The sequence below is a fragment of the Miniopterus natalensis genome, chromosome 2 (genome assembly GCF_054644295.1).
Source record: "Miniopterus natalensis isolate mMinNat1 chromosome 2, mMinNat1.hap1, whole genome shotgun sequence".
Classification (NCBI taxonomy): Eukaryota; Metazoa; Chordata; class Mammalia; order Chiroptera; family Miniopteridae; genus Miniopterus; species Miniopterus natalensis.
In genome coordinates this window covers 39,337,405-39,358,791 of record NC_142082.1, presented here as the reverse complement: position 1 = coordinate 39,358,791, position 21,387 = coordinate 39,337,405, and the positions used below count along the sequence as shown (strand labels likewise).

The window sequence follows — 21,387 nt, the reverse complement described above, 5'->3', positions numbered from 1 at the left end:
TTCCTTCTTTTTATGGCCGAAGAACATTCCATTGTGTATGTATTTGTACCACATCTTGCACCAGTCATCTCTCAATGGACACTTAATGTTGTTTCCATGTCTTGGCTACTTTAAATAATGCTACAATGAACACGGGGGTTCTGATATCTGTTCGAGATAGTGATTTCATTTCCCAGAAGCATAATTCTGGATCATATGATAGTTCAATTTTTAATTTTTTGAGGAACCTCCATACTGTTTTCTATAGAGGCTGCACCACCATATATTCTTACCAGCAGTTCCCTTTTCTCCATTTCTGTAGTTGATCAGCACAATGATCATTACTACTCTTTTTTTTTTATTATTATGGTTAGAAAAAAAACACATAACATGAAATCTACCCTTTTAACAAAATTTAAAGTGCACATTACAGTATTGTTAACTATATGCACATTACTACTCTTAATGATGACCCTGAGGTTTTCAGCCAACTATATTGGCTTTTGAGTCTTCAAAGGAGAATCTAATTTTACTTTAAAAAGTATATGCATTTTATTAAGTACAATTTATTAAGTAAAATACACATATATGTATTATATATATATATGCATATGTGTATTTAAAATTAGCATTAGTCTAATCCAGATTTAAAAATCAGCTTAAAGTAGCATAGTCTGACTGGTGATCAAAATTAAAAGAAAAACAAATAGCTCTATACTTACATCAAAAATTTATCATTATAAATTAGTTTGTATAACAAAGTAAATGAATTGAGATTTAAAAAAATGGAAATATTGAGGCAACAGTTGGAGTAACTGTGGCCTTTGGGTTACCTGTTTAATGCATAGAATCATCAATAGGGTTGCCTTTTTCCAAGTCTAAGCAGGCAACCGCTTGGGAAAGCATCACCTTGAGCACTTTGATTGTGGCTAGGGTCAAAAAAGAGATGAGTTTGCAGACCCAGGAACCTAAAGGCAAGGACTGTGGAGAAGGAACAGGGAACAAAAAACTGAGATTGCCAGAGAAACTTCCCCAGGTCACGATATGAATCAAACAGCTTTTGCCTTATTTACTGAAGGAAGTGTCTGGTAGAGAGGGAGTGTTTTTAATTTAGTCAATTGAGAGAACCTTCTCAGAGATATTTTAGGCCCCATAATTTCAAATTGTGACACTATGCTAAGTCCTTATGAGCCAACCTCAAAATGTGCCCTTTTTGCCCACAGCACCGCTGCTTTCAGACTCCAGTGGAGCCAACAGTATTATCATTTCAACTCAATGCAGTCACGTTGGATAGGCTGTGATAGACCAGTGCGTATAATGATTTATGCAAATTCTTATATAAAACACACAATTAAGTATTTTATACTTATCAGGTCCTTTAATTGCACTTTTTTATAACTCCATGGTGCCAGTTCTTTTTCACGTACAAGGATTTCTTGATTCTTTTAGCAGAATACACCTGTCTAGAGAAACTGGCTCATTTGTCATAATTACTCTTCATCAAAAAGCCTGTTGGAAAGTCAAACAGGAAAGGGGATTATTTTTGACAAACACACAAAGCAGGTATAATGATATAAAAGAACCAGACCGGCTCTCAGGCAACAGTGAGCCACCTTTTAAAATCTTAAAGGAGAAAACATATTTCATATTAAAATACTACAGCCAAACAAGGAGCATCCTCTGTCTGCATCACCAGATAATTAGGTCAGAAAGATCCGAATATGTTACTACTTTTGTTGTAAGATCCTGCTGGGACATACACAGGAGGTCTGCGTTATCTGAGGGGAAAAATCAGAATGTGTTAGGACTTCTTTGTGAGTTCTTGTTCACAGTGAAGTTTTTCACGTCATGTGCGTCCGTGAGCATAGCATGGGACGGAGTCCTGGTCACTGGGCTGGGAAAGAGGGACCACCCTGATGCCCCAAGTGCGGCCTTGGGCTCATTTACTGTCACTCGTTCTGCAGGGGGCAGAGCAAGAACTCCGTTAGGGGGTGTGGCTGAGAGCCAGGAGGCTGTGTAAAAGCTGATGCTGTTCACAAAGCCTGGTGCTTGTTAAAAATGCGGCTCTCTTTGCTTCCCAGACAGTACTGTATCTTTCTTCAGGAAAAATTACCTATCTTAAAAGATTTCTCATGTGCCTCACTCATAACTACTTATAACCCTGAAAATGTTTTGATGTTGGGAATTAGTTGAGCATGGTTGGATATGTAATAAAAATAAAATTTGCTTTCCTTATACTGCTACTAAATAGCTACTATAAATAGTTTTATAATATACTGCATTTTAAAAGTAGCTTATAGCCCTCGCCGGTGTGGCTCGTTTGGTTGGAGTGTCGTCCCATACACCAAAAGGTGGCGGGTTCAGGGCACATACCCAGGTTACAGGTTCCATCCCTGGTCGAGGAGAGTGTGCAGAGAGGCAACAGAGTGATTTTTCTCTCCCACATCTCTCTCTCTCTTTCTTTCTCTTCCTCTCTTTCCCTTCCTCTCTCTAAAAAAGTCAACAAAAATAAAAAAAACAGATGAAGTTGCATGTTTAAAATGTTCGTGCACAGAGGGGAGGAAAGCATAGCACATATACCAAACTGTTTATTCTACAAAGAGGGATTATAGGTATATTACTCTCGTTCAATTTTCTTTTCCATATTTTGTAAGCATTTGATAACAAACATATATTATTTTGGAAAAAGGAAACTGTGTTAGACTGTTTCTCAAGAGCTTTGACAACTGAAAAACATGAGATATATTGAGTCTGTATGTGACAACTCTAATGTGGTAGCCATAGTCTCAAGTAGATATTTTAAATTATATTTAAATTAATTAAAAGCAAATTAACTTAACAATTTAATTCTTCATCACACTCAGTAGCCACATTTTCACCATCACAAGAAGTTCTATTTGATGGTCCTAGTGGAGATAAGTTACCAAACCGTGCCCTGGATACTGAGAACCACATGGGCTACTTTCAGTGACATCAGAATGGACATGTGCCCCTCACTGTAGACACTGAGAGATACCTCAACACCAGTCCCTTTCATACAGTTCTCTACTCTGTGGCCCCATAAGCTCAGAGATTTGTACCAGAGACATTGAACTAGTTGATGACAGAGCAGACAAGAACCCAGGGCTACTAACTCCTAATGCATAGCTCTTCCTTCCATATTACTATTAGCATCTTCTCCAGAAAACCAATGCTTCCCAAGCAATACTTTAGTTCACTATAAAGTCATAGGCGTTTTTTGAAAGTTTACAATATAATAGGAACCATAATAAACCTTGAATATACAAAACCAAGTAAGATAAGTTTCCCTATCCCCAAGGGTGTCAAAATGCAAAAACAGAAGGACATGCCAGGTAGACTGATAGAACGAAGTAGGGGCCGCTCTGTTCTTCTCAGGAAATCCAGAAATGCTACACACACACAGACATGCTTGAGCTGGATATTGACATTTGTGCATCCAAATTCACACATTAGTATTTCTCCAATATTCCCACTTTTCCCCACACTTCAGAAGAGGTTAGACTCCATCTTTGAAATGCAGTAGATCCCTCGCCTAATATTGGTTTTGGTTTTGTTTTTTTAATTTTATGCAAGATAGTTAGATATATTCAATTCTCTTCCTCTCTTTTTGTTTGTTTGTTTTTTTCTTTTATTTTCTTACTCTCTTAACTTGAACTTATTTTCTCCCTTTTGGGCCTGCTTCTATACATGCAAAATAATTTTCAATCTTCAAATGAAATAAAATACTTCTTTAAGATTTAGTCATTCATTCCATTTTAGGCAATATAAAAGCAAATAAAAATTCGAATGAATGCATATTTTTCAACCAGTCATGTTGGGAATGTTTAAACACAGGTTAAGGACCTGGAGCTCTCGGTTCTCAAATAAATCCTGCTCCTGTATTTTAACAGATGCAATGCTCTTGGTGGCAGAGCGACTGGAAGGACCATTCAACATTGAGTCGGTCATGGACCCCATCGATGTCAAGATCTCTGAAGCCATTATGAACATGCAAGAAAACAGCATGCAGGTGTCTGCAAAGGTATTTGCATTACTCATATGTCTACTAATAAGGCAAAGGCGGTCATCTGAAAATGAAGTAACTAGATATGTCAAGTGGGATTATAAATTCTAATACGTTGTCAGTGAGCTTTTCCTGTCAAGATATGAATTTGCTCCTTCATTAAAAATGTCTAACAAAATGGCATTGAGAAAGGAAGCAACCTTTTAGTTTGCAGCTACTCAATCATGAAGAAATTATTGGCTGCTAAAAAGTTTCAGAGAGCCTCAAGTATATCGACTAATCCCTCACATTTGTGAGCAATTTGGGGGGAATTTTTTTTAATGTTTGAAACTTCTGCACACTCTTACCCTGTCCTCTCTCGAGGAACTTCTAATTATATCTTCAGCTGTGCAAATGTCCTATATGTTCAACTGTAAATAAACATTCCATCTGACTTCCTTCTTTAAGACGATGGTGTAGCCTTCATTAATGTATCTTCAGGGAAAAATGCTCCTTTGTGTGAAGTCAAGCACACATTCAAAGAAAAAAACCAGTTCATTTTCATAAATCATTTGAGACAGAGCTTTTGGGTTTGCAGCTGCAGAACACAAATACCAGGTGCATGATTTTTATTTGTCCCCACCCATTTAAAGATAAACAGGACCCACCTTAAGCAAAATTGAGAAGTTTGCAATGGGTCCCCAGCCTTTTTCTTCATCACTTTTTTCACCCACATTGCTGACTGACTGCATACTGCCTTTCTTTTCACCAGTCCCCTTGTCCTGAAACACTAACCAAATCTACATCAGTCATTTAAACCTGGTGACTGCATTTTAACGGAAAGTTATTCACACAAATATATGTCAGGCAAGGAGTTGTGCTTAGCTTCCTTTGATTTTAAAATCCTTTGTAAAGGGGATTTCAAATGTAATCAAGGAGGAGGGAATGGGTGGTTGTAAGGAGAGCAGGAAGAGAGCCATGGAATCCAACTAGGTCTCTTGGCTGAGTATGAATCAAACCAGATTTGGGCTTTTCAGGGTGAACTAGTAGAATGTTGGGTAGGAGGGAATCCAGTCTGGGAGATGAATGGGCCGAGAGTTTCACAGGCCTTGTTTTGGGTTTTAATGAGCTTGGGAGACCCCGTGTAAAGAAGGGTGCTCCAAATTGCCATCACCTGTTAGTGAAATACCCCTTTTTGTGGTTCCATGAAAAGCTGTTTTCCTTCTTTACTGTGAAAAAATAACAGTCACCTATTCCTCTCACATCCAATGCCTAGAAACCAATTAACATTGCTTTCAGAGGTCAAACATCCCAGCAGTGCTTGAGTAACCAGGCACCAAGGTTGCTGATGCTCAAACCGCTCTGGAGAAAAGGGCATGAAAAACCATGTGGACCAAACTGTCTGGGACTTGAGAGCACCCACACTTCTTAGAAGTTGAGGTTTTCATTGGCATGTGCACGTGGGCATGGTCAAGTCAAATTACTCTATTAAAGATTCTCCAAGAGGTTAGATGGACTCTCTTTCTTACCAGAATATGGATGAGACATTTTTGTGGAATTTGTCCAACTACACTGGAATAGTGTGACTGTGCGTAAGGACTGGACTTTATTTTTATTATTGACATTATTACAGATATCCCCCATTTTCCCCTCCCCTTCCACCCCCCGCCTTCACCACACTGTTTTCCATGCCCATGGGTTACGGGTATGTTCTTTGGCTAATCTCTTCACCTTCTTTCATCCGGTCCCCCCATCCCCCTCCCCTCTGACAGCTGTCAGTCTGTTCCATGTATCCATGCTTCTGGTTCTACTTTGTTAAGGGCACATTTCTTTGTAAGAATTGTCAAAATTAAGAGTAGAAATAATATAGGACATCTAAGAGTACACTCACATGAGAAGATATAGTATGGAGGGTCATAAAATAGTAGTACAAAAAAATTCAAATAAGCTAGAAACATTTTTGAAAGTGTATTGGGTAGTCTTGACAGAAAAAAGGTGATGGAGTGAGTTAGGGAAGGGAGAGAGAGAAGGGCAGCTGGAGCTCTGCAGGAAAGAGGGACGAGGGATGGGACAGGAGGCAGGGTCTGATCCAGAAGACCAAAGCCAGCCTTTAACATAGTGTATACAAGGTGGCGGGAATGTGGCCACATTTACCGGGAAACAGCCACAGGATTTGCTGATGGAATGGATATGTTCTGAAAGAGGTCTTATTTCTTCAAGGGACTAGAATTTGGAAATATGTAGTTCTGCTTTCCCTATAAGCCACCTCCATGAAATTATGCATGCACTAAAGCCTAAAGCTAAGAACTGGATGGTTGAATTTTTCCCTTTCCAAAGGAACCCTCAGTCTCTGTTGATAAATAGTCTTATCAAATTTGAAGTTCTTGATTTCCAGACTTCCACCGGAGTATTTGCGTAACCAGAGACTTCGTTAACTTCTGATAGGTGAGCTTTGAGTAAGACCAGAAACTTTATCTTAATTGTGGGCCAGACATCCTGAGAGTTGTAAACCTTACAAATGAAAAAGACTTTTTACTCCAGGATATTATTGACAACTTCTCCTTGGAAAATTATTTATCTTATACAGCAGTTATGGATAAAAGTCATTCCCCAAGCCTCTTTCAGAAAAGCAGCGATATTTATAACTGTTGAATGCTTCCTGTCAGGGACTGTGCTGTGCCTTACATGGCTTAATTCATATAATATAATGATGCTTGTGATGAGAGAGACCTTTCCAGATAAGCAAACCACGGCTTAGCAAAGTTAAGAAATTTACAAAGATTTCATGGTGTGTGAAAAGCACGTAGAGGGTGTCAGATCGCAGGGCCCACGTGGCTAGTCACAGCGCCACAATGATGTGGGTGCTCAGAAAGCCAGCCTCGCACAAGGGCAGGGCTCAGCAAGTATTCGCTGATGAGATCGAAGATTAAGAGGAAGTTCGTGAAGAAGGTAAGGAAACAGAGGTGGTAAAGCCTGGACTCAAGCTGTCTGTCTTTCTGTCAGAATCTCATCATGCTAAATGCTAGTGAAATGTTTCTCTTATATAGACCACCATTCATTGCTTCCAATCTTTCCTAGAGTTTTAATAGTACAGTGCATAAAAGTGTACTTTTTCTCCCTTCTATCTGAAGACAAAAGATAAATACACCACAGTGCTATATATCTAATCCCCCTCTTCTAATGCAGTGATTCTCATCGTATCTGTAGCAAGGAAGAGCTCATCTTTTGTACTTCATCATCGAGATCATGAATTAGTGATACCTACAGATTAATGAAAAGGCCCATTGCCACTATGTATATTCAAGCTCTACTCTTGTCTTAGATCTGTTTTAATAGGTGTTCCTCTCCTATTTAGCCCACAGCTAAGCTGTTAGGGGTAAGGCACACTGACATTGCTTTTAAAAAATACGTTGGCTAACCAATCTCTATGATCAAGTTATATGTTGGTAATAACATTGTGACACTCTTTACATGTTTCAAACTCTTGATTTGTATATCATTTGTACAGTATTATATTATATATGATATATATATGTTTAAAGACTGAGGAGAATAGCATATTAAAACTTTTGTTGGTTCTTTTTAGACAAATAATCACTTAGTAACAATGATAATCATCATGCCTACCATTAGTTGAGCACCTACTATATTCATTCAACAAATCTCAGGCATAGGAAATACAATAGAAGACAAAACAGATTCTCTGCCTTTGTGTCAGTCTTTTTCTAGATGCCTTACATATTTATTTCAAATCCTCATTGCAATCTTGTAAAGCATTTCCTGGTTTTACAGGTAAAGTGTTAAATTTAGAGATATTAAGTAGCTTGTCTGAGGTGTTGAAACTAAGTGGCCAGTCGGGGACTGCAACCCAGAACTGTCTGAACCAAAGAAATAGATTGTCCCAGTGTGCCACTGTTTCCTCAGTAAGCGTTTTCCCACCAGGACCAGATATATTTCAGCAGTGGAGGGACCAGCCACCTAAGAGAGCACTTGCCTGAAACATTCTACAGGGAACCTGCTGATAAGAAACACAAGCTGCTAGTTCTTCAAGCACCACGTTAGCTGATCACATTCACCAACTTCACAATCTTCACCGAAGACAGGAAAGCCCCCTCGCTGTTGCACCGCTTCTTTTACCCACCCAAATCCAGGAACTTTGCAGGTTTTCAGAAAGTTCCCAAGAGAAGGGAGGAAGAAACTTTGAAGCTCTGCCTGTGAATTTCAAATGCGTTGATAATCTCCTTACCCTATCAGGGAAGATGAAACTTATCTCACTCCATATAATGTAGCTATATTAGGAGTAATTTCAAACCTAATCCAGGAAAAGATTGGTTTGTCAGATATAATCTAAATTAAGAAGGAAGACTTAACTAAATTCCAATTGAAACCATCCATTCAATTCATACTTATTACAGATGAGAGTAGAGCCCATTAGAGAAGAGCAGGATGGCCTTCAGGTACTTAATTTTCTCCAGACAATTATTTCTGAATCTATAGCTCAAATAAAGACCAAAAAAAAAAAAAGCCTAAGAGAACAAAAAAAGGAATATAGTAATTTCTGCCTGTAGCTGGTGGGCCTTAGTTTCCTCATCTGTAGCATCAGGGGTTGATTGAAATGTCCCCAAAGTCCCCATTCCAGTTCTAACAGTTTCCATTATTAACATTATCTTTTCATTAATTATAAGGCTACTTTTTCTAGCATCTAGATATATTTCTTTTCTCTGGATCTTTTTCCCCCCCCAATACATTCAGATATAAAAAATACCTGGGAATTCACATGAAAAAAAAATCTTTCTTTGGTTTTTGAAGACATTGCTTAGAATTTAGTTCAAATAAATGTGTTTCTTCCAATAACATGCATTTTTCCTCTCTTTGAGCCCCTGTATTACCTGTGTTCTTCTTAAAGCAGTAAACATCATTCCTTTGGTGTGGTTACCTGAGTATTTACCTACTTCTTCCCAGGATTATAAATCAGTGGGGGACAAGAACTACATTTTACTCATCCCCACATTCTCCAGAGAGCCATCGTAACATGTCATTTGGCACATGGAAGGAACAGTACATTTTGCTTAATTGAATTCACACATGAAAGGATAATGCCACAGAGATGTCAACAATAAAGAATAGAAACTACCTTAAAATGTACTTGAAGTTAGTCTAGTATTCTTGAAAATAGCAAAAAGGTTACAAGATCAGATTTTTACATCAGACAGATCTGGAATCTGGTTTTTACTAGCTGTGACTTGGGCAAATTATTTATCTGTCTGAACTCAATTAATTCACATTAAAAATGAGGATGCTACTTGAATTATCTAACCACTATGCTGTACACCTGAAACTAAAATAATATTGATTATCTATGTAATTGAAAAGTAAAATTTTAAAAAGTAAATAAAAACAAATTTTTCTTCTAAAAAAATGAGGATGCTAGTTGTATTCATTCACAGGTCATTTCAGGATAAAATTATATCATCCACATAAAATGCTTAGCATGAAATGTGTCAAATGAAAACCACTCATAAAAGTTAAGCATTTTAATAATTATTATTGAAAATTCCTATAATACATAAATTATAAAGAGCATTGGCTGATTAGTTTCACCTCTTTGTTGTTGGTATGGGAACTTATCTTTAGCATCTAAGATCAGAAGAGCAGGTCTGATACAAACACACTTATATTTAAATCCACTTGTATATGTGATGTTTTCAATGGCAGAGGAGCACCTCAAAAGGGACACATATCTCTGCCTGGCCTATGACATGGCATGGCATGGCATGGCATGGCACTGAATAAATGTCTAATGGACAGACCTTCAGAAGAAAGCAGGCTGGAGGAAAGTGCGGGATGGGTGCAGATCATGTCAGCAACCTGACATCTGGCCTGTGCCCGTTGGCTCCACCAGTGCCAGCAGAGCACAGGTTTAGAGTATTTCAGCCGCCTCTGCCTAATATCGCATTATTCTGACATTAAGGGAATAACTGGCCTGCTCCACTGACAAGTGGTTCAGTCCCTTCTGTCTGATCTCTGAGAAAAAAGCAAATGGCCATACAATTTATAAAGCTTTATGTTCTATTTCTAGTTCTATTTTAGTTTTCTTCTTTCTTGAAAAAGAAAGAAGGAAAAAAAAAGAGCAAGTTCTCAATGATTTCTTAATTCAGAATATTTTCTCAAGTTATTCAAATTTCAAAGTTTACATTCTGCCCATCAGCTCTCTCTTATAATATCACACCAAGAAGCAATGACCTTGAGACATCTTTTATTCTTTGATTCTTCGTTTCTATACAAAGAAAACTAGAATCTATTCCAGTCCTGTTTGTAACATCACTGGATAATAGAACGAGATTTTTCAGATGCTAGATACAAGGCGGGGGTGGGGTGGGGCAGGAAACACCTTTTTTGATAAAGTAAAATGCAGGTTTGAAAAAAAATGCTTGTGATGTATTTATAGAAAATGCACCTAAAGCAAACTAGTTTTAACTTTTCTTTCACATAAAAGGAATAATTTTTTTTCTCCTTTTGATGATAAAATGCAGCTCCTGATTATCCATAACCTTAGGAGATTTAGCCTAAGATTTTTCTTTCACTTTAACTTCAGGGCAAAAAAATGAGAAGATTGCATTTACTGTAGTGTACTCAAGAGTAGGTGATTGCAACTTAATTCCATTTTTAACACTCGGAGTGTTCTTAGGAACAGCAAAAGATACCCTTTTGCTCTCCTGAAAGAAAGTCTTCTCCCAACCTCTTCCGCCTTGCAGAGAACTGCCTCCCTAGAACCAAGCTTCCCAAGGATAGTGGGTTATTGTGTCAGAGGAATGTGAATGGCCTCCGCCCAGTCTCACAAATACACAGTTATCCCCAGCTCTTAGCAGTTCCCTCCTACTCAGGGATATGCCACCTGGTTTGATCCTGGTACGGTCATTGCCCAGCCAGCCTGTATTTAAATGTGTGAAAGAGCTACCTCTGTGTGGTTACAGCTACTTGATCTGCTGGAGAACTTGCAATGATATATGGTTTTCTCTAGGTCTTTTTCTACTAACGCTTTATGTTCATCTCTTTCATATTACCTCCTCATTGCCCCAGAATATATCTTAAACATCTTCCAAATAGCTTAGATGCCTTGCAAAGTGAAAAAAAAGAAATTATTCACTAATACGTGTCACCTGTTAGCTAGACAATCTATTTTTTAAAACATGGGGTTTGCGGGATGGGTGATATAAAGAATTCTTGTGTAGAAAATCCAGACTGCCTGGAACACAATTTCCTGAGTTTGCTCTGGCAACAATGAGAGTTTTCATCCCAAGTCTCTCTCTAGCCCAGATTACTCTCCTGATCACATCTGCTTACCCAGCTGTCTGCTGCACACCTCCACCTGCCGCCTCAAGTACGCCTGCCCAAAACTGAGCTCATGGTTCCCCCCACAAACCCTTCTCTCTCCCAGGATCCTTTATCCAGGAGAAAGACTCTTACTGCTCTTTGGTCCCGGCCAGAAACTATGCTGACTCCTCTCCTTTACCCTCAGAGCCAACCCACAGTGAAACCAATTAAACAGTCATTCTAAATATCCCTTGAATCCATTCACAGCAGCTCCCCTAATTCTGTGACCTCACGCGTGGATTATAGCATCGTGGTTAATTTCCTGCCTTTGGTTTTGCCATACTCCAATCCATCTCCCGCACTGTAGCCAGAGGGATTCCTGAAAATGTAAATATGTTCACATCACTCCCCTGCTTAATATCTTTCCACAGTTCTCTGTTGCCATTAGAACAAAGCCCAGACATAGCCCTGCAAGATGTGGTCCTTAGCCTGCCCCTCCAGGCCCTCTACTCACCACTCTCTGCACCTTAAACTATTAAAGCCGGTATTTATTGAGCATCTGTCATCTGAGAACCCTACTAGATGCTGTGGAGGTTGTAGTGAGTGAGACCAGCAAAGCCTGAGCCCTAATAGAAGTTTTCATCTGAGAGATAAGAGGACCCTATATGTACCAGACACAGAACAGCCTTGGCTCTGTGGCTCAGAACCATCCTCTGTCACCTCCATGCTTTTGTGCAGGATGTTCCCTCATCCTGGAGCATGCTATCTTCTCCACCCCACACTCCAGACACAGGCCATTTGCCAGGCATACTCCAACCATTTCTTCACTTCCCAGGCAAGAGTCAGTGGTATATCGGCGCATGTTTGCACAACCAGATCTCTGTGCAGAAAACATGCTACTTAGTAGTGTTTGCCAATTTCTGTGGTGATTTCAAGCTACCAACATGATGTCACTGAACACAGAGTAGCACAGCATTATATAATTATACATAAATGACCTCAGGATATAATTGGTATAAATAGCCTCAGAGCATAAATAATAGTAATTAGAAAGTAATAAGTTCTGAGTATATATTACCTTTGTTTTCAGTATAATTTATATAATGATAAGTGCATACAATTTAACTTTTAATGATCACTGTGTTTAATGACTGGCTTGCGTAATTCCTGAAAATTTAACATGTGGTCTGATGAGCCAGTAAGAACCAGCTTGGGCACATCATTGCTATTCTAGGAATCTTCCTCTGACTCTCCAGCCTGGGTTAGTTGTCCCTCGTGGGTGCTCCCATCACAGTTATTACATTCTGTCATAATGGCCTGATTTCTTGTCAGAACCTCATGAGAACAGGGACATGTCCAGTTGGCATATCCCCAGCACCTATATCTGGCCTTAGTGACACAACAAATATTTGTTGAAAGGTGGGTTGAATGAATGACACAGAGCCAAGCTGATGAAATTTACATATATATGTAAATTTTGCAAAGTGATCTCTAAAAATTGCTTTAAACCTTATAAACAAAGAGCATATGAAACAATCCTTTAGCTAGGCCAATGGGGTTAGGGTTTCTTTCTCTCCACACTCAAAATGTGCTTTGTGCTTTTCCACCATTTGGGAGGAAATATCAAGATGTTCTGTTGTTTAAGGAATGCAAAAGCTTCAAGGGGAAAAAAAATCATCTTCTCAAGCAAATGGAAAGAACTTGCTTTTATTGAAGAATCGATTTTTAAAAGTATGCAACACATCTGACATATTCTGGAACCCAGCTGCGTAAGCATCAGAGTAGATTATCAAAACCTTAAAACTGACGCGGTAGCTGGCTTTCGAAAATTGAAGCCAATGAAAAGCAGCCAAAACTGAAATTGATGATCTGACTTGATTCAGTACAACCCAGAATTTGCTTCACAGATTCCTGGACCCGTCCAGGGACTTAGAGTTTGCCAGAGAACTTGGCCAAAGGACCATTGTAATCAACCTTTAAGGGAAGAAAAACATGAATCAGGGAGCAAAGGAAAAGAGAGGAAGAGGGGGAGAGGGAAGGGAAGGGGAAAGATGAGAGATTGTTCTGAGACATACGGAAGAAAACCTATTTCCTTAAAAGGCAATCCATAAGGGACATTGGCAAACTAATAAAAGTAAAAAGCTAAAAATAAATAACTCTATTTGAAATGTTTGTGCAATCAGTATAATGATTTTACAGCTAAAGAAAGAAGTCAGTATTAAAAATGTTATTATTTTTTTAAAATATGTCTTTATTGATTTCAGAGAGAGGAAGGGAGAGGGAGAGAGATATAGAAACATCAATGATGAGAGAGTCATTGATCGGCTGCCTCCTGCACGCCCCTGACTGGGGATCGAGCCCGCAACCCGGGCATGTGCCCTGACCAGGAATCGAACCCCGATCTCCTGGATCCTAGGTCGACACTCAACCACTGAGCCATGCCCGGCCGGGCAGTATTAAAAATGTTTTAAATTTATATTCAGGGGGAAAAAAATTTCACATGATATTAGCAGAATGCCATTAGCACTTGAGGAAAATGTGTGAAATGAGGCTCTAGGGTGCTGCTTTAATCTTAATCTTGTATGACTATGTAGGTCTTCTTGCAGCTACTCTTAATGAAATGGGTTTTTTTTAATATTTTAACTTCGCATCTGCTTACTAATGATGTGTGGACATCCCTTTGCACACCCATTTCAGTTCTCACACTTCACTTCCACTTTGAGAAAGGGCCACCAACTCTGTGCCGAACCTAGGCAGTTAGGGACAGGGCTGTGCTGCTTGCAGCCACTGCAGCGGAAGGGAGGCTCTGCACACAGCCCAGGCCGTCTTCCACTCTGCTATGGGAAACAGCCATTGCCCGAGTTGGGAGCCCAGTTATCTCTAGAACCCATGGCCCCTAGCTTGCCCACCAGCAATGGCAGAGCCAAGCCCGACTCTTTTATACACAAAGACCTCTGCTCTCTAATTGGCTTGTCAATCACAGTGAGTAGCTATTTGCAAATGATCAAGAAACAGGGTTTTTCAGGGAGGATTTTTCAGAAAGATGCAGATTAGAACCACAATAAGATATCACCCCAAGCCTGCCAGAATGGCTGTCATCAATAAATCAACACACAACAAGCGTTGGCGAGGATGTGGGGAAAAGGGAGCCCTAGTGCACTTAGTGGGAATGCAGATTGTTTCGGCTGCTGTGGAAAATAGGAATTTCCTCAAAAAATGAAAAATGGAATTACCTTTTGACCCAGAAATCCCACTTCTGGGAATATATCGGAAGAAACCTGAAACACTCATTAGGAAGAATATATGCACCCCTGTGTTCATTGCAGCATTATTTACAATAGCTAAGATCTGGAAGCAGCCCCAGTGCCCATCAGCAGGTGTGTGGGACATTTACACAATGGAATACTATGCAGCTATGAAAAGGAAGGATCTCTTACCCTTTGGGACAGCATGGAGGGAACGGGACACAGACAACAGAGTAGTGACAGCCAAAGGGGGAGGGCTGGGGGTAGGTGGAGGTGGGCAAAGGGGGAAAATGGGGATGGAAAGAGGCTTTTCTTGAGGCGATGGGCGCACAGTGCAGCGTGCAGATGATGTTTTATTGAGCAGTACACTTGAAACCTGCGTGATTTTATGAACCAATATCACTCCAATAAATTAAATAAGTCAAAGATTCTGCATGACAGAAAAAGAAAGAAAGGGGGTTATTTTGGGTTCTACTTACCAACTTAAAGTTATTGCTTTGGTTTTGCTCTAGGTTGGCACTGAAATGAGTAAAGGAAATATCAAATGATTTTTTTTATGTAGACGCATGATTCATTGTATTTTCTAAAGCCTAAGGAAGAAGTGTTAAACTTTGATTTTGAAGACACAATTGATTCTTTGAGACAAGTGTATAAAACAAAGCACGGTGAGTGCCTGTCCGTCCCAGGCTCTCAGTAACTGTTAATTCTCTTTCCTTTCCTATCTTTCTTTCTCATTACAGAAATCTACCTCCTAATTGCCTTCAATAAATGTTTGCAAAAGGGAGAAGTTATAAAATTTTTATTTATCCATAGCCTTTTATTCTCCTTTTTTTCCCAAACACATATTGCGTAGTGAGATCTCTTACAGGTTCTGGGATATAGTAGTGAGCCAATTGCATAAGATCCTGTTCTTCATGGAGCTTAAATTATTTATGCATCACTCTGCAAAATCTATGGATTTGATTTGGTGACCGTTATGTCCTATTTAATTACAGATTACTTCAGATGACAATACATCTCTATACCTCATTCTTTCAGTGCATTTTTTTAAGCATCCTATTATTTTATCTTCACAACAGCCTTGAGAATTGGGGAGAACATGTTACCCCAAGGTCACACAGGTGTCAGGAAAATGACCAAAGTTAGGACTCCAGGCTTTTAAACTGTTACTCGTGACCTTTCTATTGCACCACAGCTGTCTCTCATGAAAATAACAGCCGCACTTGGGCAAAATATGTGTAGAGCAGATGCGGATATGATAGCTTCTGTTTCCTTGGGAACAAACTGGATAGATTTGAATTCCCCAAGTGGTCATCTAACAAATAGTTCACTCATTAACACTGTAATACAAATTAGAATCTAATAAGTAAATAAAAGATTCTTACTCTCAAAACATCAGTCCAGCTAAATCTAGGTAGCATTAAATGCCACCTATGTTAATATAAAAGATTAGAGTTCCCTTTGCAAATTTCAAAACAATTTATGGGACTAGCAACAACTTTCCCACCATAGTAAAAGCCCACTGAGTAGAAACAGCGAAGACAGAATATGTTTAAAAGCTCTGGAGCTGAGACAGGATTGACCTGCAGCCCCTGCTTCTCAAGTTTCCAGTAATGACTTTTGTGGAGGTATAATCAACCTGCAAAAGATAAAAAAGACAGAGTTATAGGTATAAAGCTATGAGTTTCTGGGGGAAAGTACACATCGTGCTAGTTTATTTTAAGGGAAATATGTTAAGATGCTGCTACGTTCTTATAGGAAAAGTACTTGTATTTAGGAACCTAAGACACAGCATTCACACCTGTGATCAGCACACCTCCCTCTCTTTCTTGTCCCTTCTAAACGTTTCTTCTTTCAGCACTTTCTATCTTTAATTTCAGAATGCCAACAGCCTTCTGAGACATCATCTCCTAATCCTTTTAAGAGAGAGGATTCATGTGCCGGATACGTCGGGGAAATCCACAGGTTTTGCGAGTCAGCTAGGTGGGAAGGATAATTCCTTTGCACATCTGTAGCACCTGTCTACATTGGGACTTCCAAATGCTTTTCCAAATTATCTAAGTATCCCTTTCAACACCCCTTAGAGGGAAGCAGGCAGGAGGTAATACTGATTCCTTTTCTTCAAGGAGTAGAGCTAATGATTTGCTCCACAATGAGGTGGCTTAGCCTAAAGCTGTATTCTCTAGACACTCCTGTTGTAAAGAGAGGACCCTGAGTGTCTTAAAATTGTATTTCTCTCAAATAATGGTAGTGGCAGGTGGAATGGCTCACAAAAACCTCCAAGTAAATGTGATTACATCTGAATCACTTCTTCTCCCGGCCAGTCAGAGCAAGCCTCATGGTGTGTCCCAGGCTATGTTTCCTGGAAGAGCCATCTTGTGAGAACCTCCTGGGTCAAATAATGTTGGGAAACACCATGTGTGATCTCCCTTTTGACAAGTCAGTACACATGTTAGTATAATGAAGCCCAGCTAAGGTACCTCATTTGACTTAGACTCATGGATTCCATTGTTTATGTAACTGCTGTTAGCCCCTGGCAATAATATTTTGTGGAAAACATTTAAGAAGCATCAGCCCAGATGGGTTTTTCCCCTTCTTCAAACCTTGTTATTCAGAAACCAAAACTTCTAGAAAGAAGGGATCATGGAATAACATAATTATCTAATTATTATCAAACCAGTATATTTTCCAAGACACTGGCTTCTGTTTTCCTGCCTCTTGTATTGCATTTTATCCTCAGAGCCTATTTGTGTGGTAAATAATACTCTTATTTCCATTTGACAAAGCAGCCACCTAAGGCTCAGGGAGGATCCTCTGAATGTTGGCATGGCACTGGGCTGTCCTCAGCCCCATCTGCTACCTATTTACATACTTGCCCCTAGTAAATGCAACCAAATTTCAGGCCTTTAAATACCATCTTTAGGCCAATAGTCTAGATCTGCATCTCCAGCCCTGACCACTCCGCGGAGAACCTTGATCTACCGACACTCATTTAACCTAAGGCCCCTTCTCCACATTATTCCTCCTCTGTTTTTTTTATTCCAAATAGAAAAAAAAGGGGGTACCTAGACCACCAGGAAAAAGGCTATTGGTCTTTTATAGTAATGTAGTCCTGGGCCTCAAGAACCACAGGACTTTGTCTAATGACACTACTGCTATAGCAAGCTCAGAAAAGTGACTGAGACAGTCCGAATGTCCTGCACAAGAATCCCTTCGGTCACCCATCACGTGAATCCCATGCTTTAATAATACTTTGTCTAGCTAACAGATCACATGTATTAAAAATGAAACTATTAATTTTTACTTTCTAAGTCATCTAAGTTATATGACAGATATTTGTTGTTTAAGATATATTCTCTAGCCCTGGCCGGGTGGCTCAGTTGGGTGGAGAACTGTAGTGTACGCCAGCAGGTTGCGGGTTCGATACCCAGTCAAGGTCCATACATGGGTTGCCAGTTCAATTTCTGGTTGGGACACGTGCGGGAGGCAGCCAATCAATGTTTCTCTCTCACATTGATGTTTTGCTATCTCTCGCTCTCTCTCCCTTTCTCTCTCTAAAAAATTAATGAAAAACATATCCTCAGGTAAGGATTTAAAAAAAAGATAAATTCTCTACATGAGACTCACGCAGGGGCTTTTTATAATGCCCAAGCAAACACAGGGCAAGACGATGCTCTGGTCCCCTTTGCTGCTGTTCCCTTTCGGTTTTGTAAAATTCTGAAAAACAGTCCTTGATCCCCCAGCATGGCATTTCCACACTAAAAAGCCTTTTATTCTCACAAGTCCCTTTTTCTGAGGGTATAATAGAATCCTGTTGAAGGACCTTCAAGATTCATATTTGACACAGTGTGACATGTTTTTATGTCGGTCTCCACCTGATTGTGGGGTTAGTTGCTGTTTCCATAATAATTACGAGTCAGTGTTTTCTTCAGTTTGGATCACACACCCAGCAATTTCTGCGCTCAAGCCATCTTCAAAACCCAGCCCTGTTATAAATGACAGAAAGCTGCTAGGCGATATTAAATAACCTATATTCTGTTGTTACAATTAACCACCACCCCCCTCCCAAATCAAACAAGTGGTAAGGTTTTTTTCTGTTATGATGAAATATCTCCGAGAACACTCGTATTCTTTCAGGGCATGTCTTGTTCCTTTGATTTCACTTAAACCAGTGATCCGGATTTTCCCCAAAAGTAGAATTAAAAAGGTCTGTTAACTCTTTCATTGCCCGACTTCAAGAAATCTCGGCAAGGTCACCAGTATTGTTTTGCCTCGGGCTTTATACTTGCTAAAAGTCAGCTGTCATATTCGAAGCAATCCGAACTAGCACACTCCACAGAACCCGGGGCTTTGGAAATGTTAATGCCCTCCCTCAGCAGTGACCTTGCCGCTGGGAAGCGATGTGGGCCCCAGGGAGAAGGGGCCCGCTGTCTTTAGGGCGCTGGTTTTCACCATCAACTTCAGAAAGTGTGTGAGAGGAGGCTCGATGGCGTGGTCAGGCCGAGCTCCGGGAAACCAAGGGGAAGCTCTCTGCTCGGCACACGGCGGAGCCCACGGAGAGCTGAGTCCAGCCCGCGAGAAACGACCCCGAGGGTAAAGCCATTGTGTCTCCACGTGGAATCTGTCGCTGGGAATGGACTTCAGTGTAATCCCATAATATGCCTGATGAAAAATGTTTATTTTAAAGTCAAACAGCACAGAATCAAATTACGAAACCAGAAGGGTTGCATTCTAAACTTATACAAGTAACTTAAGAATGAGATGGCATAAATAGTCCCAGAAAGCTCACTGGGGAAAAAAGCTATATCTAGGAATAGAATCATCTCCTACGTAGAAATGGGAGAAACATAAAGTTAAACTTCATCAAAATATCCTGAAAGTGTTACTGTATTTCCTGTAATTCTGGTAAAGGCATTATCTCTCAAAAGCCTGCAGAGAAGAAGTTTCTGAAAACTCCGACTAGGTCTCCCCATGCCCCTCTGAGTGAAATCACTGTGGAGAGCGGCCGGCACCATCCCTAAGACCATTACAATTAAATGTCTGATTTCCCACGGCAACCCCAATTGTGACATGAGCAGCTGTCTACAACAAAATTAGGGAAAACTATTACTTTATCTATGTCACCAAGGTTTGCTTGTCCTATTTCCACACCACTGCTTAAGAGGGTGTTTTCAAAAATTCTTTGGGAAAGGGTTTTCATTATTCAAGGGGGAGTCACTCAGGTTATTTGGCTATCCACGAAATACACTCGTCACGATAAGAGGAATCCCAGACAGATGTTTATTGGATGCCAAATTCAAGTACATAAAAATGTCTGGGACACAATTCCTTTAATCCTGAAAGCATTATTATAATTCCTGCTTTTAATACAGTAGACCCCCTTACCCATGGGGGATGTGTTCCAACACCCCCAGTGGATGCCTGAAACCTCAGATAAGTACTGAATCCAATGTATACTGTGGTTTTTCCTATACATACATACCCTTTCACGTGAAGGAAGCACTTTGAGGCTTCTCTTCAGCATATCCCAATTGCCATATCCCAGTCACTACTTTGCACTTCGGGGCCATTATTCAGTAAAATAAGAGTTGCTTGAACACAGCACTGCAATCAAGCAGCGGTCGATCTGATAACCAAGTCGAAGGCAGAGCATCGCTGTGTTCGAACTTGGCTGAAACGATGCATGTAGGGCAACTCTAAGTTTGGTCACTCTGCTCATGTCTGCAAAAGTGCATGGATATTGATTTGGGGCTTACAAATTAATTTTGGTGAGTAGGCACATTCACAAACACGGAATCCATGAATAATGAGGGCCGACTGATTATGTTGGAAATGAGAGTTTGAGCGTGCAGTCACTCCATATCTGTCTGGGTAATTCTTTCTGTGATATTAGCGGTCATATTTCTGTACATTTCAAAATCAGGGTTTATTGGAAGTAAAAATTCCATGAAAAATGTGAAAGACATTGCATTGCGTGCTTCGGCATCGTGATCTTAGGAAGAAACTAATTGTGCAACTTACTTAAGTTTTCAATGTTTCTTCCAGGTCTTTCAGGGATGTGGCCAACCCAAACCTGCTCCAGCCCTCAGATCTGCCCGCTCAGCTCCTGAAAATTTTAATACACGGTTCAGGCCTTACAATCCTGAGGAAAGACCAACAACTGCAGCAGGCACGAGCTTGGACCGGCTGGTGAGTTCTCTCAGATTGATGGCCATTGTGGCCGCTTTCTGCTACCAAGGTTGTCCTTCAGAAAACATGACGTAGAAAAGTTGGTTGTAAAAGTCATCTCATTCTGTATCTGCTCCTGGTCTTAATTAGAATATTGAAAAGTAATGAGATCTTCCTTTTAGGTCAAGAATTCGATTATTTAAGAAGCCTTATCACCATTAATTCACTCATGCAAAGGCCAAATTTTCAACTTCATATTTCTTCTGAAATATTAATTTGACGACTAAGCTACTCTATCTTCCAGCAATATAATTATACAATAGCACATTTCTTATTCATCTGCCTCAGTTATTTATTCAATTATGATAGTGTAACTTGGTTATGAATTGTCCTTATATTAAAGTTTTCTGTTTGGAAGACCTTGCCAAGAGACCCCAAATCAAGGTTACTATCATTTGTGTGTGCATGTGTCTTTTAAAAGTTGGAATCCTTAGAAATAGTCACTCCTTGATCCATTTAAATGTGTGTCAGGGGATCAAATGATATCTAGCATTAAAACAATTTACTTGGAAAATATATCCATAAACGTAGTAAACACAAATTTTAATGCATTTTAAAAATCAAATTTTGCTACAAAAATGAAAAAACTCATAATTTCAGAGAAATACTGCCTGATTA

General features: G+C 39.7%; 1 protein-coding gene across 1 annotated transcript in view; it reads left to right on the top strand.

Moving 5' to 3' along the window:
• The window catches only part of GPC6 (glypican 6), a 1,010,768-nt gene that overhangs the window by 894,206 nt on the left and 95,175 nt on the right, over nucleotides 1-21,387 (top strand). Inside the window, exons 5-6 of the mRNA XM_016224122.2 lie at nucleotides 3,891-4,021; nucleotides 20,587-20,730. Coding sequence (XP_016079608.1) covers nucleotides 3,891-4,021; nucleotides 20,587-20,730 — 275 coding nt within the window. The remainder of the gene's footprint in view (nucleotides 1-3,890; nucleotides 4,022-20,586; nucleotides 20,731-21,387) is intronic.